At 50.0% G+C, this 27981-nt stretch overlaps 1 protein-coding gene across 6 annotated transcripts in view; it reads right to left on the bottom strand.

The window, feature by feature from the left end:
• Nucleotides 1-4025: 4025 nt before the first annotated feature.
• ABLIM3 (actin binding LIM protein family member 3) overlaps nucleotides 4026-27981 on the bottom strand; it is a 104632-nt gene continuing 80676 nt past the window's right edge. For 3 of the 6 annotated variants that reach the window (XM_057491069.1, XM_057491070.1, XM_057491068.1), the window contains 12 exons: nucleotides 25431-25586; nucleotides 23997-24026; nucleotides 23340-23469; nucleotides 22608-22706; nucleotides 21238-21285; nucleotides 18776-18910; nucleotides 17213-17277; nucleotides 16216-16360; nucleotides 14952-14981; nucleotides 14316-14374; nucleotides 12460-12520; nucleotides 11276-11407 (listed from right to left, as the gene is read on the bottom strand). In XM_057491069.1, the coding sequence (XP_057347052.1) occupies nucleotides 11334-11407; nucleotides 12460-12520; nucleotides 14316-14374; nucleotides 14952-14981; nucleotides 16216-16360; nucleotides 17213-17277; nucleotides 18776-18910; nucleotides 21238-21285; nucleotides 22608-22706; nucleotides 23340-23469; nucleotides 23997-24026; nucleotides 25431-25586 (1032 nt within the window). In that variant the 3' untranslated portion in view covers nucleotides 11276-11333. Of the gene's footprint in view, nucleotides 6134-10785; nucleotides 10867-11275; nucleotides 11408-12459; nucleotides 12521-14315; nucleotides 14375-14951; nucleotides 14982-16215; nucleotides 16361-17212; nucleotides 17278-18775; nucleotides 18911-21237; nucleotides 21286-22607; nucleotides 22707-23339; nucleotides 23470-23996; nucleotides 24027-25430; nucleotides 25587-27981 lie in introns of those variants that run through there. The other 3 variants (XM_036910196.2, XR_008993487.1, XM_057491071.1) reach the window with 3 other exon arrangements.

The following is a 27981-nucleotide window of genomic DNA, read 5'->3' as shown; positions in this document are numbered from 1 at the left end:
GTCTCCATGTATTGCTTGATTTCTGTTTTGATTTGTTCATTGATCTATTGATTATGTAAAATCATGCTGTCTAGCCTCCATGTGTTTGTAAGTCTTTTTGTTTTCTTTGTGTAATTTATTTCTAGTTTCATACCATTGTGGTCTGAGAAGTTGCTTGATACAATTTCAATCTTTCTGATTATTGAGGCCCTTTTTGTGGCTTAGTATGTGATCTATTCTGGAGAGTGTTCCATGTACATGCGAGAAAAATGTGTATCCTGCTGCTTTTGGGTGGAGTGTTCTATAGATATCTGTGAAGTCCATTTAATCAAATGTATTGTTCAATGCCTCTGTTACCTTATTTATTTTTTGTGTTTGATCTGTCTGTTGATGTGTTAAAGTCTCCTAAAATGAATGTGTTGCAATCTACTTCCTCCTTTAATTCTGTCAGTATTTGTTTTACATATTTAGGTTCTCCTATGTTGGGTGCATAGATATTTATAATGGTTATATCCTCTTGTTGGACTGTCATAATTATCATTATGTAATGTCCCTCGTCTCTTGTTACCTTGTTTTGAAATCAATTTTGTCTGATATAAGTGATGCTGAGGTTCTTGTTCACGGAATTGAAGACTGAACTTCATGAACAAGCAAGGTAGGAGATTTAAAAAGAAAGTTTTATTCAAGATAAGAGAACTCCCCATAAGTGTATGGACGGGCTAGACCGCCACTTGGGGTCTCAGTATCTAGGGTTTTATGCTTGTTGCAGTGGGAGTTTCCTATAGGTTTGGCCAGAATACTAGTTATGTTTTAACCTACTTCTATTGTAAACTAATGTACCTATGTGTCTGTGGTCAGCAAGTTGTTCCATATCACTTGGTCCCTGTGTGTGTGGGGGGGTACATTGTTACATTGTTTCAATACCAAGTATCCTGTTCTTTCTGTACAGACTTTATACAGTAAGACTCTGTCCTTTTCCAGGGCCAACACTGTATTCTAACTGGGCAGGAGTTACTCCCTGCTGCCTCCCTATCTCATAAGTACTTTTTTATCCCTATTATTTGCATGTAATATCATTTTCCATCTCTTCACTTTTAAAAGTCTGTGTATGTCTTTAGGTCTGAAATGAGTCTCTTGTAGGCAGCATATGGATGGGTCTTGTTTCCTTATCCATTCTGCCACTCTATGTCCTTTACTTGGTGCATTTAGTCCATTTCTATTTAAGGTGATTATTGATAGATATGTACTTATTGCCATTTTATTAAATGTTTTCTGTTTTTTAATATATCCTCTCTGTTCCTTTCTTCCTCTCTTATATTCTTCTCTTGTTATTGATAGTTTTCTTTAGTGTTGTAATTGGACTTCTCTCTTTTTAAAATTTATTTATTTTTGTGTATATTTATCATAGTTTTGTGGTTAACAAAGGTTCATGGATAGCTTCTCTACTATATAATAGTCTTAGATTGCTGATTACTCCATTTCAAACACAATCTAAAGGTAATTTTTTCCCTTCTTCCTTCTCCACATTTTTCATATTAGACATCATAATCTGTGTTTTTTGTGTATCCCCTTGATGGATTTTATGTATAGTTGATTTTGCTTCTTTTATTTGTTTTAATGTTGTATTTGTTTGGCAATGAGTTATTTTACTACCTTTACTTTGGGTTTATTTTCAGGTGAAAGCTATTTAGCTTTAGGGTTATTTCCATTTAGAGCAATTTCTTTAACATATTGTGTAAGACTGGCTAAGTGGTGGCAAATTCCTTCAACTTTTGTTTATCTGTAAATTGTTTAATCCCTGCTTCAAATTTAAATGATAATCTCTCCAGGTAGAGGATTCTTGGTTGGAGGTCCTTCTGTTTCAGCACATTAAATATGTCATGCCACTCCCTTCTGGCCTGTAGAGTTTCTGTTGAGAAGTCTGCTGATAGACTGATGGGATTTCCTTTATAAGTAATCTTTTTTCTCTCTCTGGGTGCTTTCAACACTCTCTCCTGTTCTTGATCTTTGCCATTTTAATTATTATGTGTCTTGGTATTGTCTTGCTGGGGTTCCTTTTGTTAGGTGATCTCTGTGCTTCCATGACATGAGTGTCTACTTCCTTCCCCAGACTGGGAAAGTTTTCAACAATTATTTCCTTAAAGAGACTTTCTATCCCTTTGTCTTTCTCTTCTCCTTCTGGTGCCCCTATTATGTGAATATTGTTTCATTTGGATTGGTCACATAGCTCTCTTATCATTCTTTCATTCCTAGAGATCCTTTTTTCTCTCTGTTCCTCAGCTTTTGCTTTCCTTTTCTCTAATTTCTATTTCATTTACCATCTCCTCTACATGATCTAATGTACTTTTAAATCCCTCCATTGTATGTTTGATTTCAGATACTGTATTTCTCAGCTCTGAGTGGCTCTTTTTCAGGTTTTTTAATCTCATTGTTGAAGTCCTCCCTGAGATCTTGAATACTTTTCTGTAAGTCTGTGAGCATGTTTATGACTTTAATTTTGAAATCTTTATCAACAAGATTGATGATCTCTGTTTCATTTAGAACCTCTTTCTGAGGTTCTGTCTTGTAGATTTTTTGGATCAAATTCCTCTGCCTGCTCATTTTGTCAGGGATTCTGTGTTTCTTCCTTTGTATTAGATGTCTCTGCTATGCTTTCTGGACTAAAGAATAATAGCTTTATAAAGAAGTTGTGCTATGGTGCCCAGAAGCTCAAGATTCTTTACTCTCAGGTGCCTGGTTCTATTTCTTGGGGTCCCCAGTTGTTGGCATGCCATGGGTGGGGTGCCTTTCTATCTGGCTTCCGTAATGGTCTAAGTCTGGTTGGGAAGTTTGCTTGAGCTGCTGCCTTTGTGATCAACTTAGAAATCTCTGTTGAGCTCACTGTGGTGGGGTGGCCCCCTGCCTGGCCTGCAGCAACAGTGGGGCTGCAGGGTTAATAGGTAGGTGGACCAATGTGCCCCAGCCAGACACATAGCATCATGTTTGGACACCCACAGTGGGGAAGGAGCTCTTGGGGCTGGTTCCTGCAGGCACCTCTCTGGGTGGGCTGAAATGGAGCCAAGTAAGACTCTCCCTGGTTTGAAGAGTCTCCTTCTGCCTGCCAGGCAGCTAAGTCTGGTGCTGCCACTGGGCCAAGTGGGTTGGTTCTGCCCAGTGCACACAAGGAGGTGCCTCAGGGCTGCATTGCCAGCAAGGGGGATGGAGAAGCTGGAGCTCCAGAGACCTCAATTTGTTGGGTTGAGGAAGGGCTAGGGAGGCATCCTCCACCTGCCCTTCCTCCTGAAGAGGGCTCCATCCAACCCTCATCCCTTCTGGTACCTGTCCCACTGCCAGCAAGTCTTTCAAACTGCCACCTCTGCTTTGGGTCTCAGGACTGGCAGAGCCTGCCTGCCCTCCACACTGCCTGGAGTCTCAGCCTCCCAGAGCATTCTATCTGCCCCTGGTGTCCAGCCCCAATCACCACCAGAACCCAGTGTGATGTGGGGTCATGATCCCCGAGCAGACTTCCAGGGCCAGGTGTGCAGTGCCCCTGGGCTCCCAGCCCCTTCCCATTCTGTTTCTCTTTCTCCTGTCTGTAGGCTGGTGTGGGGACAGGGCTTGGGTTCCTATCAATCTTTGCTTTGCTACCTCACCCTTTTCTGTGTGGTCCTCTCTTCTTCCTCAGGTGTAGGGGGTCTGTTCTGCAGCCTTCAGGTCATTTTCAGGTCTAGTTGCATTTGCTGTATTTTCCTCTTTTATGTGTTTTTGAGAGGAGGTTTCTGTCTTGCCTTCCTATTCTACCATGTTTAATCCAATAATCTATTGTTATTAATTTTTTATCATAGAAACTTATTTACTATTGAAACACCCTCTACTATCTTGCAGGACCCCAGGTTCCACAGGAAACAATCTGTAAACCTTACCTCATCAAACTTATTTTACAGTAGGAGAAACTGAGGTCAGTGGAGCTGCTCTCCAGTCTCTTATTCTGAAAAATGTGCATGGTTCAGCCTCTTCCCATGTAACATGTTTCCACTCACACTAGAAACAACAGGAGGACACAGGTCTGGGTTGAAATTATGTGCTTTTATGGGAAACAAAAATATCCAACAACAGTAACAAAACCCTTCAATCTTGCCAAGTTCTCAACCAGTGATAATGGGGCAGTTTCAATGATTACATCTGGCAGGGACATTTCTAAAGGGTCAGGACAGTTGAAAGACATTGGCCAAAGAGAGAAGTTGCAGAGCGGTTGGCATTTTAAATAAGAGTATATTAGACCTCCCTTCTAGCCTCTCATCCTCTCACCCTTTCAAGTTATGGTCTCCTCCCAGTTTACAAAGATCCTTCCTGAACTTTGCTGAAGTGCAGTCTCTTTCAGAGCTTTCCTTGGTCTATACCAACTGCATTTATGCCTTTCAATAGTCATACTTTGTCATGCTGTCTCCTATCATTTTCTGCTTTACCTCCACCATATTTGAATACATGCCTTACCATACCCATTGTTAGTAGGCCTGCCCCCAAGACCAGGCCCCATGTTGATCACCCAGTATTCCCATCAGCCTCCCCCATTCAGTGCTCACTATACCAAAGGTGCTCAGCAACAGCAGGTACTTAGTGAGGGTTTGTTGAATTGAAGTCAGTTCTACATCTGCCATGCACATCACCAGCCTTTTGAGAGTCATAATGATCATCTCCATTTCATCCTTCCTCCATGACCTTAAAATGGGCTGATGTAAGGCACCTCCAAGAAGGAACAGACCCCACCAAACATGACCAACCCATAGTTGAGGGATGGGGGATGGGTGGAGAGAAGGTTAAGCTTTTACCCCTGTTCCAGAAGGCAAGGAGGCAGGAAAGGTAGCCTTTAGGGAAATCTAGGATGACCATGAGTGTGTTGGTCAATGCTCTATTTTGGAATTTCATAAGCAGCCATTCTCCCAAAAGCTTCCCCCATGAAATGTGGCCAACTTTGCAGTGGGAATTGAGGATTGGTGGGGGTCTGGTTGTTTATCCCAGCCAGCCCAGGGACCAGCAGGCATGGACCAAGAACCTTTCTGTGGGATGTGGCCTATGTTTAGAGGGATGTTAGAGGTTGTCTATCTTGTTGTTCAGTTGGAACTGTGGTAGGATTGTTAGCCCTGTGGCGTGTTGAGTAGTCAGGCACATAGATTGTAGTAAGGCTGAAGAGTACAGGCTGAAATAATGGGCCTCTCCTTCGAAGGGGGAAGGGTCAGGAGGTGCTGGGAGCAGTGAGGGAAAGGGAGGGTCCCAAGACATCCTGCAGCTCTGACTCTGACAGGTGCGCTGCTCTGTCTCCTGCTCCCAGCTCCCACTCCTTCCCTGGTCCTCCAGGCAGGGCCAGGCAAAGAGGCCATTTGGAGGTGTGGTGGAGGAAGGGAAGTGCCTTTTCTTTTCCCACCATGAGCCTTGGTTAAAGGAGAGGTTAGGATCAAGGGCAGAAGGAGAAGGCCTGAGAGCTGAGGAGAGGCCAAGGCTCTGTCCACTTCTGTTTGCTGCTGTCAGGAACAGACCCAAGGCCCACACTGCTGACAGTGTCACCAATCAGAAGCACTGAACTCCTAACTGGGGATGATGAGAAAATTCTTCATGGGCTCTCAAAGGTGTTCAGTGCTCACTGTGATCCTCCCATGGGGGCCCCTCTGGGGCAAGATGTGAAACTGCATGGTCAGCATCTGCCCCAGAGACTGGGGGGAAATGCCAGGAAGCAGAGAGTAGAGAAACTTCTTCAGGCACCTCCTTTAGCAAAGAGAGTTGGACTCTGGGGGACTCAAGTTAGGACAGATGTTTTAGTATAAAAAGGATCCCCAGCAAAAGGATGGGAGTCCCCTCAAATCCCTTCCCAAACCCCACAGCACTTAGAAAAGAGAAAGAAAGGAGCATAAAAACATCTTGACGATGTGGGCTGGCCTGAAAGTGCAGAACAGCAAGTCTCATGGTGGGCAGTGTGTCCCATTACACAGAGAGGATTATACCAAGCTTCATATAGAGATTTACATATATCTTTATATAAATGGATATATATTTATAAAGCCTCTGCCTAGAACAGCCGGGCTTGCTTCTTCAGTTCATTCCTCTTCCAGAGGGCCAGCCGGTCAAACTCGGAGATGGTCATGCCGAAGACTTGGTAGAACTCCTCCTGGGACAGGTGGCGCTGAAAGGTGGGAGGAGACAGAGGGAACAGCTTAAGGATGTGAGGGGTAGGTGGGGCCAGGTGGAGACAGGAGCGTCCCTGTATATTTCCCTTGGGTGCTTTGTGTCTGACCCATGGATGGTGTATGATGATTAGCTATTGAATGAATGAATGTTTGAATGTAAGTTTCCCCGGAGAGGTGTCTGCAGCTGGCCTGGCTGGAGAGGCCTCCCCCACCCAGGGCTCAGGTGGGACTTCCACTTTATCTAAGTGCCTGGAGACGCATCCTGGTTGACCTCACCTTTCTGCATCCCTGCTCCATGCATTCTGTGTCCAGCAGTGTGTATGGGTCATTGCTATTCCTCTCTACTTTTGGAGAAAAAGGAGGCATTGCCAAGATTTTTGGGTGTATTTCCTCTTAATATTTCTACAAATTATCTGCAAGGCTACTTATTCCTCAGGTCAAAGAAAAAAATTACTGCTCGTATTTCTGAAGTGTCCTTTCATCTCTTTCTTATATGAAAACAAACAGGCCATGTGATAAAACTTTGTTCTGCATTCAATGTCAGGTTTTCCCCTCCTTTCTGCCTGTCCTCCCTTCTGCCCTCCCTCTGTCCCTTTCAAGCAGCCTTGAAAATTGATACATTGTCAAAAGCTTTTAGAGTTAGAAATACATGGCACTTAAAATGTAGTACATTTAGGTGAAGAGTAAATGGATATTCATTTTACTATTTTTGCAACTTTTATGGAGTTGCAAAATTTTTGAAAATTTTCAAAACAAAATAAAAATTATGTTTACGGAGAGAAATATATGGCTTATTTTCTACCTGAAAGCTTACTGGAATCACTGAGATGACGTGTTGGTAGCAATTACATTAGCTGATTGAGTACTGATGGAGATGTGATGAGAATTATGTAGATAGCCACACAATAATCAGCCAATGCTCTGACTTATTTCACTGTGAACTAGTATTTTGGTCACATTTCCAAAACTTCAAGCAAAGGTAACTTTGATATCTTGATAGACATCAATGGCTGCTGGTTACTTTGAGTTGGTATTTCAATACTTAACAGTGTTTAATTGCACTGCATTTATGTTATGTTCAGTAGTTCATAACTATATGTTTACCCTCACTTTTCTCACTTAATCCTTCCAACTACTCTGAGAACCAGTATTGTTTTTATCTACTTGAAAGATGAGAAAACCCAGTCACAGAATGCTAATGACTTACTTGACCAAGATGGAGGGAGGGAGGGAGGATGGAAGGTGGTACATAAGTAACAAAACTGAGAACAAAGTCCAGGCCTTCTGATTGCAAGCACAGTGCACTCTCACTACCCCCTTGGTCAATCCATTAAAGATTCATAATCTTCCTACTATGAAAAATTTCAAAACTACACAAGAGAGAAAATAGCACAATGCACACCCATGGCCATTACCCAGATGCAATGATTATCAATTCGCCACATTGGGTCACCTATTTCCTTTGCTGACATATTTCAAAGCAAACCCTGGACACCGTGTCGATTCACTCCTACATACTGCAATACGCAGCTCAAAACATGTGGCTACTTTCTTACACAACCACAAGGGCATGAGCAAAGGTAAGAAAAATGGACAATAATTCCTCAGAATTACCTAATACCTATTCAAAGTGAAATTCCCCTAATTGTCTCAAAAATGACTTTTTACAGTTGGGTTGTTGGAATAAGGATTCAAAGAGCATCCGCACATCGTATTTGGCTGTTAGTTGCCTTAGTCCCTGCCAGCCTCGAGGGTGCCCTGTTCTCCCATTTCTGTTACTGATTTGTCCATATTTGCTTTTCTTTCACTCAAGTGAGTGCTGAAGAATAGTTTGGATATGCGGAGTCCTCTCTGCTCCACCCACAGCAAAGACTGAGGGCAACTACAATTTCACTTAATTTGTTCTTTTGTTATTGGAGGACAGTTACTCTTGACTCTCTAGCTGGTTTCTTTGTTGTGTACAAAACTCTTTTTTGTGAGGCTCGATGTGAAGGCATGGCACACTCAGCTCAAGGAAAATGTGTCTGCAGTAGGACACATTGAAAGAGACAGGCTTGTCTCCTCTCCCTCTATTAAGGGCCACCTGGAGCTTCCCTTCCCCTGTGAGCGCCTAATGCCAGCCCTGTCCATTTGACATTCACCACAGACTTTAAAGCTTAAAGGTTAAGTGCACAGGCTTTAAGGCCAGGCAAATATGGGTGTATGACCTTGGTACATTGCCTCACTAGCCTCCATTTCCTCTTCTAGAAAGTGGGAGTGTCCTAGTACCTGCCCCTGGATACTGTGAGGGTGAATGAAATGATACAGGGCATGTGCTTGGCACAGTGGCCTCTATGCAGGAAGCACTCAACCGGTCATTCTTGCTGTTGCAATGATCTCTCCATGTGTCTGTCGCATAGCACAATCTGGTGCCCATTTCCTGACTTCATCTCCTGCTGTCCTCAGGCACACCATGCTCACACCGGCATGAGGAACTTGCAGTGGCTGTGCCCCCTGCCCGGGATGCTTTTGCTTCTTATCTAGGCATACCTCACCTACTTCAAGTCTTTGGTGTCACATTTTCAGTGAGGTCTACGCTGGCCACCCTATTAAAACTGCAGCTCGCCCCTCCTCCAACCCCCAACCGCTCTCCCGCTGCTCTCGGCTACTACTCCCTTTAGCCCTGTCACCTTTCAGTGTGTTAGGTCATTTGTTTATCACTGGTGTCATTTAGTGTCTATCTCCTTACACGAGAATGCCAGCTCCAAGAGGGCAGGGGCCCCTATTTCATTCACTGATACACTGCAAGCACCTGGTATATAATAGGCTTTCAATACTTACTGGATGACTGACTATCTATACTCTGAGTTCCTTGAGGACAGGGTCAGGGCTTTCCTTCTTCAGGCCCTCCTTAAACTGGTGCAGGGAGCTAGGGAAGTGTCTCTAGCCTTACAGCTTCAGTTCAGGCTACACATTAAGTACCCTTGGAAGCATCTGAAAAATACTGATGCCTGAACTCCTCTCCAGGTTGCAATTTTATTGGGCAAGGGTGGGACCCTATATTGGTATTTTTAAGAAACTCGCTGGGTGATTCTAATGCTTAGGGAAGGTTGAGCTCCCTGGTCTTAGCTTCTCGTTGTTCCGGGCAATGTAGAAGAGCAATCGGTCCTCCACGATGAACTAGGTTCCCTGACATTTCCATCCCCAATGCTGGCTAGTGGAACTGCGGTAGGAGCTGTCCCCTTCAGCACCAGCAGACACCTGCTGCTAGACAGTAAAGGAGGCCCTTGTTATAAACGTATGGAGAATCACTGCTTTACAGCATGCCAGAGCTGGGACTGGCAGAGCTTCCCAGCCCATCTGCACCCCCTCCTTCTGCCCCCACACTCTGCTCAGGGCAGACACTTCAGCAGTCAGGTCAGGAGTAGCTGATGGGCTCATCCCAAGGAGTGCCGAGTCTCCTTTCTTAGAAGACTGCATTCAATTCTGAAAACATTTCCTAACACCTGCCCTGGTCCAGGCCCCGTGGTAGATGACAGGCAGAGGGATACACGGCCTGATTATCTGAACCAAAGGGGAGGGAGAGCTGCTTGGTCTGTGCTCTGGTCGCAGGGCTGGGGAAGGCTGGAGGGGACAGCGAGCAACACAACCTGGGGAAGGCTTGGGGTACGTCAGGACACAGGCATCACTAGAATGGAGCCCTGAGGGGTGAAGAGGCTGGTGAGATGGAAAGGGCATTCTATGAGAGGGAGCGGCAGGGAGTGGCACTGGGGTGGTAAGGGCAGAATGCAACAGGGATTGGAACTCCAGGTCAAGTGGACTGAACTGCTGGACATCCAATGCCACACTCAGGCCTGCCTCTGCACCTTTGTTTATGCCATTCCCCCTGCTCATGAGGCTCACCTCCCTCTCTCCATCCATCTGAACCCACCCACATTCAAAGTCCATCCAAATCCTTCCTCTTCCTGGCACCAGTGCAGCCTTAGTGGTCTTCTCTGAATAACAGCAACAGAACATGCACTGAATACTTACTGCTCAGTGCGCTGCCAGAGTCTGCACCAAGGGCTCTGTGTGCATCGCCTCATTTACTTCACTTGGCAGCTTGTAGGAAGCAGGACAATCACCCCCACTTTAAAGAGGAGAAAACTAAGGTCTGGAGAGGTTGTCCCTAAGCTGCCTGCCAAGGGAGGGCAGGAAAGGAGGCCCTTGTTTTAAACGTATGGAGCTGGAACCTAGGGAGCTGGCTCAAGACTTCCTTCCTGAGTCCCCTTCCATGCAGTGCTGACTCCCCTGTCCTCCCCATCACAAGCACTGGTTTTCTGTACAATCCTGCATAAAGTCAGAGCTGCATTTCGGTTTGTCCACGAGACTGCAGGCCCCTTGATGGCAGGGACAAAATCTAGCTCTCCTCTCACATCTGCAGAAGCATCAGCGCCTGGCGGGGACACACTGCAGCTGCACATCACAGAGGCTAATTGAAGTGAGAAGGCAGCCCGTAACCGCTGGAGCAGTCATGGGCTGAGGAGGCCAGGCTGGAGTCTCTGCCTGTTCAATAAGCTGTGTGACCTTAAAGCCATGCATTCTGCCTGCTCCTCCCAAGCTGGGTTAGGCCGGCAACTTCTGGAATCCCTTCCAACCCAGAGGCTCCTGTCCAGTTTTCCATACTCGCCTCTAACCGCGTCCGGTCCACATCCTTGGGCAGACGGCTTCTTCCTCTTGTGGTCACCAGCAGCAGTTCATAAGGGTAGATCTAAGGAGGAAGTGTGGGTGTGGGGCAGTTCCAGGTTGGCTTAGGGTGGTGGGCTTGTCTCTTCAGCCACATTTTGTGCCTGGGCTCCCCCATCCCCATCTACCCAGAGAGGGCCAGAGATGAAAATCTGGAGGAAAGGCTGGGTCTGCCCAACTTGGGTTTGCCTGGCAGCCTCAAGGCACCTGCTCCCAAAGGACAAGCCTCAGCATCCCCTAATGCTGCTAGGGATAAGCTTGGTAGCATTTGGTAAATGTGGCACAAGGCCTCCTCAATGTAAATATCTAATATCTGGGGTGGGCAAGCCTCCAGAAAGTCTCTGAGGTCCCTGGGCAACTATCTTGATTTCAGTGGGCAAGAGATGTAGGGCAGGATGCAGAGAATGTGGGCCACAACAGAGCAGAAATGCTGGTCATAAGAAAATCACTGAGTTATTTATTGGTGTCCCCTTCCCTGAATGGATAGTGCTGTCATCTTCCTGCCGGTTCCCTGCAGCTCCCAGGGTCCCAGAGACTCCCAGGGTGTATCTCCTTTACCTTGTACTCTGTGGAGAAAAAAGAGACAAACACACAATGGAAACCCATCGGTCTTTGCTTTGCATCACTACACTGGCCTCTGCCTTAGAGACCCTGTCCTTGCTGAACTGATTCCAAGTCAAGGCTGGTAGGAGCACAATGGATAGCTGGAGATAAGAGTCGGGCTGATCCAGAGACATGGATCTTGGGGGAAAATGACTCTTGAGATATTTAGAATAGAAATGAGAAGGATTTGAGATCGTGAAGCACATGGGAGAGATCCTCCCTGTTCTGGGGGGCTCCCTCCAGGGTTCTGATGTGGGCCCTTCCTCCTGCCTGAGCCTGCTCGTGGGAGCCGGTGAGGGAAGGCGGGAGAGCATCCCTGGCAGAGAGCAAAAATCTGGTGGAATTTTTGCTGGGAACAATGTGCATTTGGCTCCCCTGCCCCTGGGGCTAGTGGGTGGCTCTAGCTCAGCTGCAGCGGGACAACGGCAGTCTGTGGTAGCTCTGGGGACCCAGCTGGGACAGATGGCCTGGAGATCCCCCAAGGCCAGCGGCCTGAGAGGAGGAGAGAGGAGGAGGTGAAAAGGGAGGGAATGGTAAGGGACAGGGAGTGGGAACTTGGGGTTTGGACAGAGTGGGGCCAGAGTCTGCAGCGATCTTTTGACAATGTTCAGCCCACAGCTTTGACCAACGCATCCGAAGCCCACGAGCATGACGGCGTTCATGCTGTCATAGTGGAAGAGGTCTGCGCTGGGTGTCTGCAGGAGAGACAGCCGGGGCTGGCCTGAGGCAAGCACACCTCTGACACCCTGGGGTGCTCACCCAGCTCCAGGAGAGGGGCTGGGGCTGGTGGGACATGGTGCTCTCTCAGAAGAGTCCATCTCAAGTCAGGGGATTTCTCTCACTGCCATATCCCTAGCAGCATTAGGGGATGCTGAGGCTTGTCTTTTGGGAGCAGGTGCCTTGAGGCTGCCAGACAAACCCAAGTTGGGCAGACCCAGCCTTTCCTCCAGATTTTCATCTCTGGCCCTCTCTGGGTAGATGGGGCTGGGGGAGCCCAGGCACAAACTCCACTCACCTCGCATGCCCCAGTTGACGGCGTTCATGCTGTCATAGTGGAAGAGGTCTGCGCTGGGTGTCTGCAGGAGAGACAGCCGGGGCTGGCCTGAGGCAAGCACACCTCTGACACCCTGGGGCGCTCACCCAGCTCCAGGAAAGGGGCTGGGGCTGGTGGGACATGGCGCTCTCTCAGAAGCGTCCGTCTCAAGTCGGGGGATTTCTCTCACTGCCATATGCCTAGTGCCTGGACAAGGCTTTCAACAAATGTTCATTTATTGGTGAATTACTTCTCATGCTTTCTTTCATTGCTCAAATGCCACTTTTTCTATGATATCTGTCCTGGCAGGCCTATTTAAAATTGCAAGTCGCTACCTCCCCAAACTCCCAAACCCCTCATCCTGCTCAACTTTTCCTTTTTTTTTTTCTGTAGCAACTATTACCTTCTCTATTCTATATAATTTGACTTCTTTACTGTTTACTACTTGCTTTCTGTTTCTCCCTACAAAAACATAAGCTCCCAGGGGCAGGAGTCTTTGTCTTATTTGGTCGCTGATGTATTCCAAGCTCCTGGAGTAGTACCTGGCACATATAACAGGTTTTCAATAGATGTCTGTTGCGTGAACACGTTTCGACTCTGAGTGTATGGAGAGCAGGGTCTGTGTGCTTCTCAGCACACGAGGGTTTGTTAACACCAGCCATGGCTCGACTGTGAAGCTCTGATCCCTTTTGTGTGCTCGACAGTGAAATAGTCTCCTAACGGGCCGACAGTCTCCACTTCTGTCCCTCTGCAGTCTCTATTCCATTCAGCAGCTGGAGGGATCTCATTAAAAATCCCAGTCGGATCACACAGCACACCTCTGGAAATGCTCTGAAGTCTTTACCCAGCCTGTGGGGCCCTGCAACATCCCTGTCTGGCTTTGTGTCCACGCTCACTCTGTCCCAGCCCCCTGTTCTCCTGACCAGCAGCTGGGGCACTGCACTTCCCTCTATCTGGTGGCTCTTGCTGGTCTTTGCACTGTGAGTTCCTCTGTGCATTCAGGCTTTTGTTTAGAGCCACTGCTCTCTGACCTCCTTCCGTCTCTGCCCCATTGCTTTGTCTGCCATCCTAGCACCTGCCACTACCTGACGCCACAGCACACATTCACTAGTTAGCTGTCTCACCAGCTTGAATGCAAACTCCACAGGATCAGTGACTCTGCCCACTGCAGGAGCCCCAGCTCCAAGAGTAGTGCCCAGCACATAGCGGGCGCTCTGTGAATAAATGTGTCTGAATGGCTCTGCTTTCCCCTGCCACTTGTCCAGTGGCACAGCTTCTCTCTGTGCTAACAAGACATACTGTTCTTTCTCTTTCAGTTCTTGAACCAACTCATTGCTTCCTTGAAGCAGGCCCTCAAAGAGCTCAGAAGACTGCAAGTCATGTCAGGTGAGTGGAGCATGGCAGTCAGGTGTGGGCTTGGGGGCAGGTGGCCTGGACTCGGATCCTGGCTCTACGCTTACTAGGTGTGAGGGATTGAAGAAGTCACACCTCTCCGTGCTCCAATTCTTCATCTACAAAACAGGGTTATTACTAGAAACTACCTTGCAAATAGCAAAGCGTGAGGGAGTTAAGTACTTATATAATGCTTAGTTAGTGCTTATGAAGTGTCCTGCATGGAGTAATTGCCATCAGGCACACTAGGTGTTCCCAGGCCCTCCCTTGGGGCCTCTTCTACTCAGGGAGGAGACAGTCACTGCCTTTGGGCTCCTTCAATACACCCACCTCTAACCCCAAGGTCTTTGTCCCAGTTTCACCCATAAGTAATCACTTAACCAAAAGAACTAATGCTGGAATTGTTCACATCTTGGGGACCATGTTCCAGGCACAGCCTCTCTTACCCTGTGCAGCCCATTTCTTCTGTAGGCAGGCAGGGAGGCAGATTTGGAGATGAGTGGATCTAAAAAGAAAAACAAATGACCAGGAGCTCCAAGCCAGGGTTCCTCCTCCCTGAAGCCATCTGGCTGCAAATGGCCAATATTAATCCCCAGCCCTGTGGGAAGGAGTGGGATACCAGCTCCTCCCACTGTTCTCCAGACATGCAACCGACTGGCTCAGGGATGCCTCACCCTGGAAGAATTCTAAGCCCTTCCTATGCACACACTCACAGTCTTCTGACCTTACCCCCACACATCTACCCTCCCCTGTGGACCTCTGTGTCCTGACCACAGGGTGGCTCTGGACAAAGGCCCTGGAACTGGAGTCAAGCTCAGAACCCAGACAGGCAGGCTGCCATGTGGGTGGAAGAGCTGAGAGCTCTTTGTTGTTCTCTGGGAGCTATGGGGCAGGCAACCCTGGTTCCTGAATCAAAAACTGAGTCCTACTATCTCACAAACAATAGGGTGGACTATCTGAGATCAGGACTCTGCTGGGATATCCATGTTGCATGGTCATCACAGCTACAGGGAACCTGTAGCCGACTTAGCTCTGACCCTCACAGGACATCAGTGGCTGAAGGTAGGGCAGGTAGAACATACCGCTGTCAGCCAGGTAGTGGGACCGAGGGGCTGCAAGAGAGAAAAGTCAGTGTTCATGGGGCCAGACACGGTGGACAGTTCATGGGGACAGACAGACACGGCTCCAATACAGGCCATGCTGGCTGGTGGGGAAGACAGACCTCATCACTACCTCTTTTCTCACTGGCCATTTTCCAGCTGTTGGACTCCACCCCGCCCTCACTTCCCTGCCCAGCTCCTAGCCCAGCACTGGCTCTGTGATATTCACTGCATGGATGCCATTGAATGGAATTGTATTGTGAACAGCACTGGTGTAATGCACAGAGCCAGAGCCAGCGGTTGGCAACAGTGCCCCTCAGTGATCAAACAGAGAAACAGACTCATCAGTTCATCCTGGCTCTGCCTTTAGTAGATAACTAACTTCTGTGAGTTAGTTAATCATGCTTCAGTTTTCTCATCTGTAAAATGGAGAGGGATAGTGTCTCCTTTATAGGGTTACTGTGAAGAATATATGACATAATGCAATAAAGTGTTAGCACAGTGCCTGACCCATAAAAAACACCCAATAAAATTGGCTTTATCATCACTACCACCCCCACCACCATCTTCTTCAGTTTCTTCTAGAGCCCAGATGCAGAATGGCAAAGAGGGAAAAGCTTATGGTCTCAGAGTCCCTTTGACTTGGGTAAGATCCTGGCTTTGTCACCTACTGGCTTTCTGACCTTGGGCAAGTGGTTTAAGTTCAGGTCTCTCGTCTACAAAGTGAGTGATAATAATTCCTCTACATTGCCAGTCTTTGTGAGGACCAAGAGTGATGATGTATCTGTGAATACCTGGTGCACAGGATTATAATAAATGTTATGTTTTATTATCCATCAAGTATTGACTCGAAATAGGATGGTTAAGAAAGAGAGGAAGCAGACAGAGCATGTGTATGTCTGGGAGAAGTTTACAATGAGACTTTTAGGTCCAAGTGCTTGAACTAAGCCTCTGCTTGTATACCTCCAGTGATGGGAGGCTCACTACCAAAAGAGGCAGTTCCTTGTATCTTTGCGGCATTAGGCTACATAAAGATATTTTTCTTTACCTTGAACCTGATTGGAAATCACAGCTTCAGATGACCCAAAGAAGTAGAAGTAACGGCTCAGGGCAGAGCATCGTCTTATTTAGTGACGCATACAGCCCCTCACTGGGTCTGCATTCTAGACCCGGGGTGAGGCTGTAGTGAAGATTCATGGATGGAGTGGGGACAAAAGCCTCAGTTAGCCTCCAGGGCAGTGCTTACAGCCATTGAGGGACATCTCATAGCCAGTGTGTAGGGCCTCCCGGCTGCTGGTGGAGCTCCGGGGTGGGGTCCAGGGATCTGCGTATGAGCTAGACCGGGCTTTCATCTCCTCCTTCAGAATCAGCCGGCCGATCCCACTCTGGAGCTGGAGGTTTGGGCAGAGTGAGGTGAAGTCAGAGGGGTGCAAAGAACACGTCAATGGGACATTCCTGGGAAAGGCTCAGACAGCAGACTCTGAGACAGGACAAGCCTCTGTCATTTTTGCCTTCCCAGTGTCCCTGCCTCCTACAGCCCCACATTTCCTGTGGGACTTCACCCCGCTTTCACCAGTAGTCCTGTGGTCTGGGTGGGGCTCTGGTGGGCACAAAAAGGAGGCCTGGCCAATGACAGGATCATGCCACCCTGGCCACAGGGCCTCATGATGGGCAGGTGGCTCCAGCTGGGCCAGTGGCAGTCTTTGCAGGACTCTTTTTGGAGTTGCTGGCACCATCTTTAGTTTTCTTAAAATTTTTTTATTATTGTATAACATAAACTCAACTATTTTAAAGTGAACAATTCCATGGCATTTAGTACAACTACCACTTCTAGTTCAAAAACATTTTCATCACTCCAAAGGAAGGCCCTATATCCAGTAGGCAGCCACTCCCCGTTTCCCTATTTTCCTTGTCCCTGGTGATCACCAGTCTGGTTCCGTCTCTATGGATTAACATTCTGGACATTTCATAAAAATGGAATCATGCAGTATGTGGGCTCTTGTGTCTGACTGCTTTCACTCAGCATGATGTTTTCAAGGCTCACCCACATTGGGGCATATATAAGTACGTCAATCCTTTTATGGCTGACTAATATTCTGTATGGATATACATTTTTGAGTTGGTGGGTATTTGGGCTGCTTCCAATTTTTGGCTATTAATATGCATGTACATGTACTTGTTTGAGTACCAGTTTTATTTCTTCTGGGTATATAAGCATCTCCTTTAGTGTGTGGCCTGCTCACCTTGTGCATGCTGCGGTCAAAATCATCTTCCTCTCCTCCAGATGAGAACCTCCTGGCTCGGGGCACTGGCAACAGAGAGGCAGGATCAGCTCCCTGTGTGCTCCCCACTCGGCCCGCCCCAGGGAGGGGGCGTAAAGGGGCAGAAGAGCATGGAAAGGCAAGGGTTTCCTTCTGGCTCCACAGCTTTCCAGCCAAGTGGCCCTGCACAGTGCGTCTGGGTGAACTGCCCCCCACTGTGGGCCCTCTGTGTGGAGAGGCCCCGCATCCCTCCCCCTTCTTTGGCCACGAGGGGCAGGTGAAGCTGGCCGCCCAAAAGGAGCTAACAGGCCTCAGGGTCGGACTTTTCCTGCCGCTGATGGGAGAGAGAAGTCCTCTTTCTGCCACAGGCAGGACGTAAGCCTGCCCCTCCTGGAGCTCCCCTCTCCTGCCATGCGGGGAGCAGAGCCACTCCAGGGGACAGGAAAGTCCTGATGACGTTCATCCACCTCTAGATCCAGCTGTGCCTCAAAATGTTCAGTCACATAACCTAGAAAACCCATGTTTTGGCTTAAGCTATCTGGAGTTAGTTTTCTTTTTTGTGTGTGTGTGTGATAGAATAGGTCTCATCTAAGATCCCGCCTTTCCCCTCATGCTTGTGGAAGTGGTCTCTCCTGCCCGCACTGCCTCCAAACATTTCTCTCTCATGGGCACTGATCACTGTCCACTTTGGGTTATATTTGTGCTTGTGTTTTATCACCTTTCCTAAATAGAGAACTTCTGAGGGTAAGGAAGGAGTTACCTCTGAGCTCCTGTGAAACTGCTCAGAATGAACATTCAGGCAGAAGAGGTGTGTGTTGGATAAAAGAGGGACTCGATGAAAATTCCTCCCACCCTTGAAAGCAGCAGCTTGGGAGGTCTGGCTGGATGGGATGGCAACTTGGGGACCCCCGAGACTCCCTGCCGAGGGCCCTACAAATGTCTTCCGTTCCCCTGCATCTTCTCTTTCCCATCCTCCAAAACGTTTCCAGCCAAAGTGGTCTCTTAAAAACACAAACCTGACCATGTCACCACTTCTACTGTTCAGGATAGAGACTAAAATCCCAGCCTCACTCCACAAGGCCCTATGGGGTCTGGCCACTCACCCCCAGTGTCCTTCCCTGTCTGAGCTCAGGTCAAGCTGGCAGCCTTTCCTTTCCCCACAGCAGAACCTGCCCTCCCATCTTGGGTCTTTGCAGATGCCTTCCTACACTTTGCGGGCTTAGCTCCCCCTCATCCACCTCACGGCAGTCGAGTCTCTGTGCCTGAGAGATCCGTCATTGTCGGGGCTGGACCGCGTGCTCTTGCCGTCAGCTCTCCTACACTTGCACATCGCCTCCCTTTCCAGCTGGGACCTATGTCTCCTCCACGGGGGCATGGACCTGGTCTGTCTGACTTCCCAGGACCTCCCTAAGGCCTGTGGCTGGCCCTCAGTACATGTTTCCTAAATAAGTAAATGAAAGATCATTTGAAGAAGTGGGTGACTGTCCTGGCCCTGTGTGTCCCTAGCACAGGTGATAGGGCCTGGGCCCCCTTGGGGTGCGTTACCTTTGGGGGACCCATGGTAGGTCCAGTACTCAGACTCTGCAGCATAGTAGGGGTCTGGTGAGTAGGCTGGACTGTACTTGGAGGCCTGGCTGATGTCTTCACTTGTTTTGCTCTTGGTTGCTGTTGACAGATCACCTATAAAGGACCCGAGGAGAGAGATTCATAAAGCAGAGCATCCTGTGCACTCATTCCCCCGTCTCAGCCAGCTTCCAGCCCAGGGGAGTGAGGCCATGGGTCTGGACCATGGAGAATCGGTGCTGGAAAAACAGGCCAAGCCCCTCATTTTACAGTTGGGGATCTGAAACTAGAGAAGGAAAGGGCTAGCTCAAGACCACCCAGCAAGTCAGACCAGAACTGGACAACACCCCGGCTCAGGACTCTTTCTACCCCATGCTAGGACTCCCCAGTCTGCTCCTGAATGAATGTAAAGCCATGGCTCCTCCATGAAGATCAGGTGGGTCCCCAGAGAGTCCTTGCCCTCGCCTTCCTCGTCCTCTAGGAGCCAGCCTGCTTGTTGTGGATTTGAGCCGCTTCTAGAGTGGGAATCACTAGATGAGCAGGACTATTCCACACATCGAGTCAGGTCAACCTTCTTAGACTGAAATGCCAAATCCTGTTTGGGGAGACTGTATGGCCTGAAGGAAGGAGCAGTGGACAGGGAGTCAGCAGCACCGGGTTCTGGTCCCAGCTCTGCCACTTACAACTTAGTCGTGACACTGGGCAGATCCTGCCCCTCTCCACCCCCACTTTCCTCATCTGTGAGTATCAGAACTGGTCTGCTGGCTCAGGTGCCGGCGAGCTTCAAGTTTTCACCTAGAGCCCACAACATGGACCATTAAACCCAGTGCTGGCACAAAACCTTCTGGGGCAGTGACTTCAGCACAGCCCAAAGACTGGTGAGAGGCCGACTAGGGCAGAGAGAGGGCTGGGAAATGAGCAGGCCCCTGACCCTTCCTCATGAGAGAAGCTATAGGAGTAAGACCTATGCTCTGTGCAGCCAGAGCAGCTGAGGGTCCCGGGACCAGCCCTCAGACAGCCCCAGCCTGTGCACCCTACCCTACAGCCCTTGTTTCCAAAGCTTGCAAATCCTCTTTGGCTTGGGTCCTGGGTAGTCCTCCCACCCCAGCCAGTGTTGTTCAGCCTGTTCATATGCCTTCTTGTCCACGCAGTCCACCTCCAGCCTGAACTCCTTCTGGACCTGCTTTGGCACTGCCCTGAGAGGACACCTGGAAAATCCCATGCAGTCCTTGAGGCATTTGGGACCCAGTGCCTTTTCTGGACCAACTACCTTTTTCATGGTTAGTGCCTTCTGCAGCCACTCAGGGCACATGGCATGTCCTCCACAGCCATACGCAGACACACATGTGCTCACGGACTCACCTGGACCCCAGCCCAGCCCCCTTCAAAATTGAGGACGTTTGTTTAAATTGTCTAAGGTATCAAGCACCCAGAGCTACTGTTTATACCTGTACTGTCCCCCCCAGCAGCTCAGTGAGTACATATCCTGGTACCGGCTGTTTGCTCCCATCTCCGTGCTCCTCCCGTTCTGTGCCCACCTCTGTTAGCTGATGTGAGGGTGGTGCAGGGTGACAGCTAGGTTGCCACATCCTTAGTGGAAGGGATGCGTTTAGCCATCTGAAGCTTAATAAGTGCTTTCGCAAGGAACAGGCGGTCCAGTGATGAATGACCTGGTGGTTCTCATGTGGAGTGCAGGTAGGAATCATGAGTGAAGCTGGTTAGGGTGCAGATCCCCAGGCCACATCCTCAGTGTTTCTGACTGGGGAAGTCTGGGGCAGGGGAGTGGCTGGGGCATCTGCTCCTTTAATAAGGCTCTCAGCTGCAGGGTGTCCACAGACTATTCTTTAAGAAACACTAAATGAATAAATGAATGAAGGTACCTGCATTGGGGCCCTGATCCATTTTTTTAACCTATCCCCTTCCCCTCAAGCCTCCATTTACTCTTAGGACACTGTGACTGAGAATAGCTTAACGTAGTGGTTTCCAAGCAGGACTGGGCCTTGGAATCCCCTGGAGAAACTGTTACAAATAAATAATTGTGATTCAGTTTAAGTCTGGGGTGGGGCCCAGGAATCTGGATACATCCCATGTGATTCTAAGGACCTCAAAGTGTGCATATCAGTGCCTTGGAGTGCGACTCTCCCAGGGGTACGTGAATATGACAAGGTCGCTCTGACCACAGAATTCAGGACACCGGGCAGCAGGAAGGAGGCTGGGAGGGAGGTGGGAAGGAATTTAGGGGACATGAAGTCTTCCTTGCTGTTTTCAAATGACACCAAGCTCCTCCCCCAATACATCTTGAGTGATCAGAGGTTGAACAACAAGCAGGATGGAGGTGCAGCTTTGCGTAGGTCCCTCCTGGTGGCCCATGTACAGCCATCTGCACAAGTGATCAACCACCCCCTCCCCTTGCCTGGCTGGGCCCTCCCTGCCCCTCACCGTACCATGCCGTTTGTAGATCGGGGGCTTCCGGTAGATATTACTTTCTCCAGCTGCCAGGTGGACCAGGGAGGGGCAGACAGAGGGAGGAAAGAGAGCGAAAGAGAAAAGGAGATAGCAGTCGGTCAGTTGATCTCAGAGGAGAGAGAGAGCGTTTCCCAAAGACCCACCATCTTTCTCCAGGTGAACTTTCTCTTCCAAAGTTGAACTTCCAACCTCAACCCATTAGGTTCTAAGAATGGTGAAGGGAGAGGAATGGACGGTGCTGAGGAAGGGGCCTGGGGCTTGAATGGCAGGCACAAGGCAGGCGTGAGCTTGGCATGCAGGAAGATGTCCCCTGCCCCCACCCAGCGACCACACCTCCATCCACATGAAAGCCCCCAAAGGCTGCAGCCACAGTTCAACATCATTGCCCTCCCAGCCCCTCAGAAACAGACAGGATAGGATCTTTTCTGGGCCACTGAAAAAGGTATAGAAGGAACAGCAGGAGGAGCTCCTGGGGAGAAGTGAGAGAGAACCTGAGCTTGGAGCTGGGAGGCTGGGTTCTGGGTCCGGCGCCACCATGACACAGGGCAGAGCCTCACCCAGACCCACCTACAGAGGTCCCTAGCCCCTGCCTCCTCCCCCTGCTGCCACTCTTCCTCAAGCTCACCACCTCCACACATGCTGGCTTGCTGCCCCTTCGGGGTCTCAGGCCCTTTGCAGCTGCTGTTCCCCCTGCCCAGGATGTTCTTCCTCGGACCTTAGAGTGGCTGGCTCCTTCTCATCTCTTGGCTTCAATGTTACTTCCTCCCAGAAGCCCTTTCTGAGCCTCCTGCCACCATCACTTGATCACATGCCCTGTTTTATTATGGTCACTGCACATATCATTGCCTGAGATTATCCTTTTAAGTCGTTGTTTACTCTTTCCCCACATTACACAGAAACAGCAGAAAGGCAAGATCTGGGCTGGTTTGAGCACATTTGCAACCTCAAGACCCAGAGCAGAACCTGGCTTTACAGGGGGAACAGCAGAAGCTGTGGGAAGCTGAGTAACTGGCCTGAGGTCACGTGCTCATAAGCAGTGGAACTGAGATTCGGTCCCAAGAGTTTCGACCCAAAAGCCCATGACTTTTGGCACGGTTCCTGCCACATCAATTCTGTCCCTCAAACATTCGTGGCACATCCCTAGGCTGCTCCCTGGTGGTCCTGTCAAGGCTGGTTCTCTTGGGGGTGGACTAAGGTTCATGGGCATGTCAGGACTGCAGGGTGGGTCAGTGCATGTGACTGGTTAGGGAGCATTCCCCAGGAACTGGCTTCTCCCCGGTGCTGGTGCAGGATGCCCACGACCCCCCAGAGCATGCACCCATGCTGGCATCCTGGGCTGGCAGCCTACCTGGGATGTGAAAGTGCTTGGGAGCCTGGTAAGAGGTCGGAGTGGAGGACCTCACATCTAACTGGCTATGGTATGGAGAGCTCCAGCCACTCTCGGGCCCTGGAGCACGCAGGCATGGTCCCCAGAGAGAACAGAGGCACAGAGAAAACAGGCATTAGCACGCTGGCATTGGTAGCTGAGGCAGCAGTGAGGGAGTGACAGCAGGGATGGTTGGGGGGGGGGTGCTGTGCTCTCATGCACCAGGTCTCAGCAACAGGCGCCAGCCTCTTTCCTTGCTTCAGCCCAGAGTCGGACTAGGTAGGTTCTAAGAATCAACCCCACCAAGCTTCAGCAAGGGGTCTGCGCCCCTCAGGCCCCCACCTTTCCTCCACCCAAGCACCCATTTGCCCCTAGCCTTGGGGCAGCTGAAGGTGATCTGGCAGGACTGGGTTGGGCTGGCCCTTGGGTGAAGGCCACAGTCTCCTCCCAGCCAGGCCCCCTGGTTGCCTGCCCCTCTCCTCTTCTGGCAGCTCACCACCTACCTTCCCGCTGCGTCTCAGCACCACATACCCCTGCTGTGCCCCTGCCAGGGGCATCTGCAGAGCTTCAGTGAGGCCCAGCTCATCATCTGTGTGGCCAAAGGCCTCCAGAGGAGGGCCATGCTGTGACACAGATCTTGGGGAAGCCCTGTGCTGTCTCTGCAGCTGGGACATCGAGCCACTGTGCGGTCCCCTGGCTCTCCCCTTTCCTTACCAGAGCGGTAGTAGTGGTGGGGCGAGCGGGAGAGTGTGGGAGACATGCCCTGACGGCTGTAGGTCGGGGAGTCGATGTATCCAGGGCTGGAGGCCCGTCTCTGCCGGAGGTCCAGGTTCTCGTAGATGTCCTGTGGGAGGAAGCAGGGCTGTGAGCAAGGCCAGTGATTAGGTGGGCCTGTGGACTGAGGGCCCAGTGGGCAGGTGGGGGAGTGGCACCAAATCCAGAAGTCTAGGGGCTGGGGCATGGTGCTGCCCCTCTGAATAGAGACCCCACCCCCACCCCTCCCAGGGTTACATGCAGAGCCTGAGGAAACCCACAAGAATTTCCAGGGCCTTTGCCCATCCCTCACAGGCCCTTGAATGGAACCTGTGGGGCAGGTCCCTGGATTCCTGGCCCAGGATCAGAGAAGCAGCAGGGAAGCCATCTCTGGGTAGAAGGGTACATCAGGGTCTCCCCTGGCCATTTCTGCCCTTTAGGCCACAGCCAATTCCTCCAGGTCACAGTCCTAAGGCCCCCGTTTCTGCCCTGGCTGGGGAGCACCTTGGTCAAGGGCTCAGGCTCCTGCGCAGCTGGGGAGGGGTGAAACTGGGGGTCTCTTGGTCAGCCTAAAGGGACACGATTATATAAAACATTTCCCCAAATCAGTTTCATTACCTGGGAGTAGGGAGATAATGTTCCGAGCGACTTAGAAGTGAAGAGTGTGAAGGCAGTCGTGGCAGGAGCGGAAGGAAAGAGAGGAGGGAGAGAGCGCAGGACAGCGTGTGGTTAGACGCGCCAGCAGAGGGAGGCCCTGCAGCTGCCCCTCTCCAGGGGACAGCCTTGCTCAGAGCTCCAAAATGATGGCACCACTGACAGGTGGTAGGAAACCTTGAGATTCTGCTTTCCTTTCGTAATGGGAAACCAAGGCCCAGAGAGGGACTGGGATGGCTTGGGGTCCCTCAGGAACAAGGGGTAGGCGGCTCTTCACCCGGACCAGGCCTGTCCACTGCAAGCTCAGCGATGTGTCATGACCCTTCCCTGTCCCTCTACCAGTTCATGACCCCACTGTGGTTCATGAGCGCCCAGGGTAAGGGAGCAAATGTAAGGCCAAGCAAGGGCCAGGCTAGTGCCATCCACGTGGGAGCTGGACTGGCGGGCGGGGCCACGAGGTGGAGAAGGAACAGCCCATCTACAGGGGGCAGCGGCTGTTCGGCTCCAGCACAAGGCCCGGCTGCAACACCCCTCCGGCGTTAACGCAGCTTCTTATGTTTCCAAGCCAAGCCAGAAATGCAGATTCTTATGTCAGCTCTCCCAGTGTTTAGCACTGACAACTAACTTACATTTTTAAAAGACAGTTTGTGAGTGAAACAGAACAAATTTGGGGCTGGCCATGGGCCCATTTACCATCTCTGACTTCAGGGCAATTAGCTTCTACCAGACACTCGGTCTCTTTTTCTGGCCCATTTCAGGGGCCAGAACCTAGTCTCAGCATTGAGCTCTCAAGCCAAATGCAGCCCCGATCCCCTCAGAGAAGAAGGGGACAGCAGTGAAGCAGGACAAGGGCCTGGGTCCTGTCCCCCAGGCCACAGGGCTCCTCCTAAGCTCCAGATGATCTCAGCTCAAGGACCTGGGACAGAATCAGAAACCTCCTGGGACGCAGACTGCCAAGACCACCAAGATCACAGCCACCCTGCCTTCAGAGGACACTTCCTAATGTCCACCAACCATTTAATTATTTCAAATGTCATCTCATGCTGAGGCTATAAAATTGTCTCTTGCTCTGAGCACAGGGACTTAAGTCCACGTGAAAAAACCAGAAAAACTGATTACAGGCATTAAAAACCTACATGGCCATTGAGCCAGGTGGGGAATGAGAGGCACATCTCCACATGGTAGAAATACTGGTATCGTGTCACCAGCTCTGATTTTTTCAAGAAAAGTCAGACTTAGATGAGGCTGCTTGATTTTTACATATGGCTGTCAATTCCAGTTTACAAGAGTTTGGGCGCCAACAGTGTAGAGGCCAAGGTGTCTCTGACAGAGTGGACCGGGGACCCCTGGGCCCTCCTCTCCTCCAACAGCCTCCGAGGGAGGGCCAAGACACCATACCTCTCCATAGCCACACCTCTCCAGCATCTCGTCGGACGTGTATCTGGAATGGGGCTCGTAGGAAATGAGGTCGGGGCGTTGCACCTCATAGATGGACTTGACCTTGGGGAGAGCGGCCAGGTCTTTGTAATTAAGGATCTCGTTATCCACTTTAGCCTAGGGCAGAGGGAAATGGACAGGAAAGAAGCAGAAAGGTAAGAGGGAAAGGAGAGAGGAAACAAAAGCCAGGCACAGGAGGAACAAGCTTCTCCAGTTTCCAAAGAACACCAAGTATCAGGACGGAAGACTCGCAGAATGTTAGAACAAGGCGGGCCTCGGAGGACATCCATTCCCACAGGGCTAATGACGACACTGTGTGTGAGGCCCTGTGCTTTACAGGAAATATCTCCTCTGAACACCGTGATGCCTCTGTGAGGTAGGTATCAGTGTTAATACTGCTTTCCTATGAGGAAACTGAGGCCCCAAAAGATCCCCAGCTGGCACCCCTCAGCCAGTAGGTTTGAACCCAGTCTGGGTTACACAGCCTGGGTGCTGACTGCCTTCCAGCCTCACCCAGGGAGGGCAGCCTCATTCACAGCCTCCTTGAAGATGATGAAGTGAAGAAAATTAATCATGATAGTAAAACACTAACATTTGGTGAGCACTTATTATGAACCAGACTCCATCTGAAGTCCCTTGTGTGGATTATCTGCATGAATACATGCAACTCTCAATTTAATAGGCACTGATATGATATCACCCTTGTTTTTGAAGAAGGAAACAGGCACAGAGAAAAGAAATCAATTATCTCACCCAAGGTTGCACAACTAATAAGTAGCAAAACCAGAATTCAAACCTAGGCAGCCTAACCTGACAGCCTGCCCTTCCCAGTGGCCTCTCCTCACTTAACAGGTTGGGAAGTTCATTGTCGGACAGCTGTCGAAGGACAGCATTGAGAAAACCGCTCCTTACACTGAAGTGAAGTGACCCTCTAACCACTACCTGACTTTGCCTGAGTTCAGTCCTGTGGAACTGCATGGATGAAGAGACAGCTTTGCCCCGAATGGGACAGTCCACGTCTTGTGGCTTCTGAAGCCTTTCCATGTCAGCGACCTCCAGCTGTCCCCTCTGTGGCCCTCTTTCTGCTGTGGCAAATCAGCACCTGTGCCTCCCCAACTACTCTGACTTGCAAGGTCCTGAGGTGGGGTGAATTAAGAGAGGCCACTAGACAGAATCCAAGGGACTGGGTCTTATAATGTTCTGCCAGTGCCTCGGGGGACAGGTAAGTTTCAGGGCCAAGACTACTGCAGAGAGCAGCTTTCAGAAAGACCTTATAAGTGCTGATATTCTAAACACTTCCTATAGCCTTTCCACTGTTCTGTCCCTGTCCCATCCCGCTGCCATGTAGGCACTGTGCTGCTCCTTCTCCATTGCTCTGTGCCCTGGGTACCGCTCCATGCCCTGATCTGGGCTCTGAGGCCCCAGGGAGAGTCTCAGAGGCTCCCTGGCTTCCAGGTGGGCCAATGGGGGTCACCCTCAGACTAGGGACTGAATGGAGATAGGTGGGTACTTGTGCCCCCTGCACCTGCCCTACCTGGCCATGGCAGGCACAGCTCTGGTCTGGGGCTGCCTTCCATGGCTCCAGCTCTCCCCAACCCTTCCCTTCAGGCCTGAGGTGGTGGCTACTTCCTGCTGTTGTAGTCCCTGAATGCTACTGTGTTGTGTGGGTCCCCTAATGTTCCCCACATCTCTGTAAGGGTTTCCCTCATAAACCCTCCTCAGTTAAACCCTTGGAGGTGTGCCATGTCATTTCTGCCACGGCCAGCCTGGGTCAGACATCCCTGTCTGTACCAATTTTGGGGTGTGTGGATAAAGGGAACCTTATTAGGAGACTCCCCTTGCTGAAGTAACTGCTCCCTTTTGTCCTGGGATGGTACATCTTGACCTCGAGAGCTCTTGGCATCTTACAGACTTGTCTCGGCCCATCGGTATCCATCCTGGCACTTTACTCCAAACCTCAAAAATACTAAGCTTGTATTTCTTCCTATAGCTGCCTTGTCTACAGGGTGAAAAATGAGCCTTCCATCTGGAGGCATGATCATTGAGCAGAGGCATCCTAGCATAATCAGGAAGGAAGGAACAGAATACATGCGCCGCTCAAAATCAAACCTCCTAACAAAGATTTTAACAGCCAATGGGGGGAGGAGCAAAGTCTGAAAGGACCCGCCCCCTTCCAGGGGCACTGATGATTCTATTTTAGTACCAAGCCTCAGTGTCAGTGAAAATTAAACCAACACTCTGTCTCTCCCTGTTATTGCATGTCCTGAAAGTGACTGGATGGATCCTTCTCTGAATTTGGAAGCCGTGTTTGGAATGGCCTGACTTAAAACACAGCTCGTGTGACATGTGTAGTCACTCCCCAGAGCAGCTGAAGGGAGGCACCAAAAAACAAGGACAGCGGAGCACAAAGGGGGGATGATTGCCCACCCTGGGGTAACTGTCTCAGTGCAGAAGCCCCCAGCTCAAGGCCATGACGGCAGGTGTCCCCAGCTGCTGCTGTTCATCTGCAGTT

The sequence above is a fragment of the Manis pentadactyla genome, chromosome 13 (genome assembly GCF_030020395.1).
Source record: "Manis pentadactyla isolate mManPen7 chromosome 13, mManPen7.hap1, whole genome shotgun sequence".
NCBI lineage: Eukaryota > Metazoa > Chordata > Mammalia > Pholidota > Manidae > Manis > Manis pentadactyla.
The sequence above is the reverse complement of the archived record's forward strand: the minus strand, read 5'-3'. Positions and strand labels throughout refer to the sequence as shown.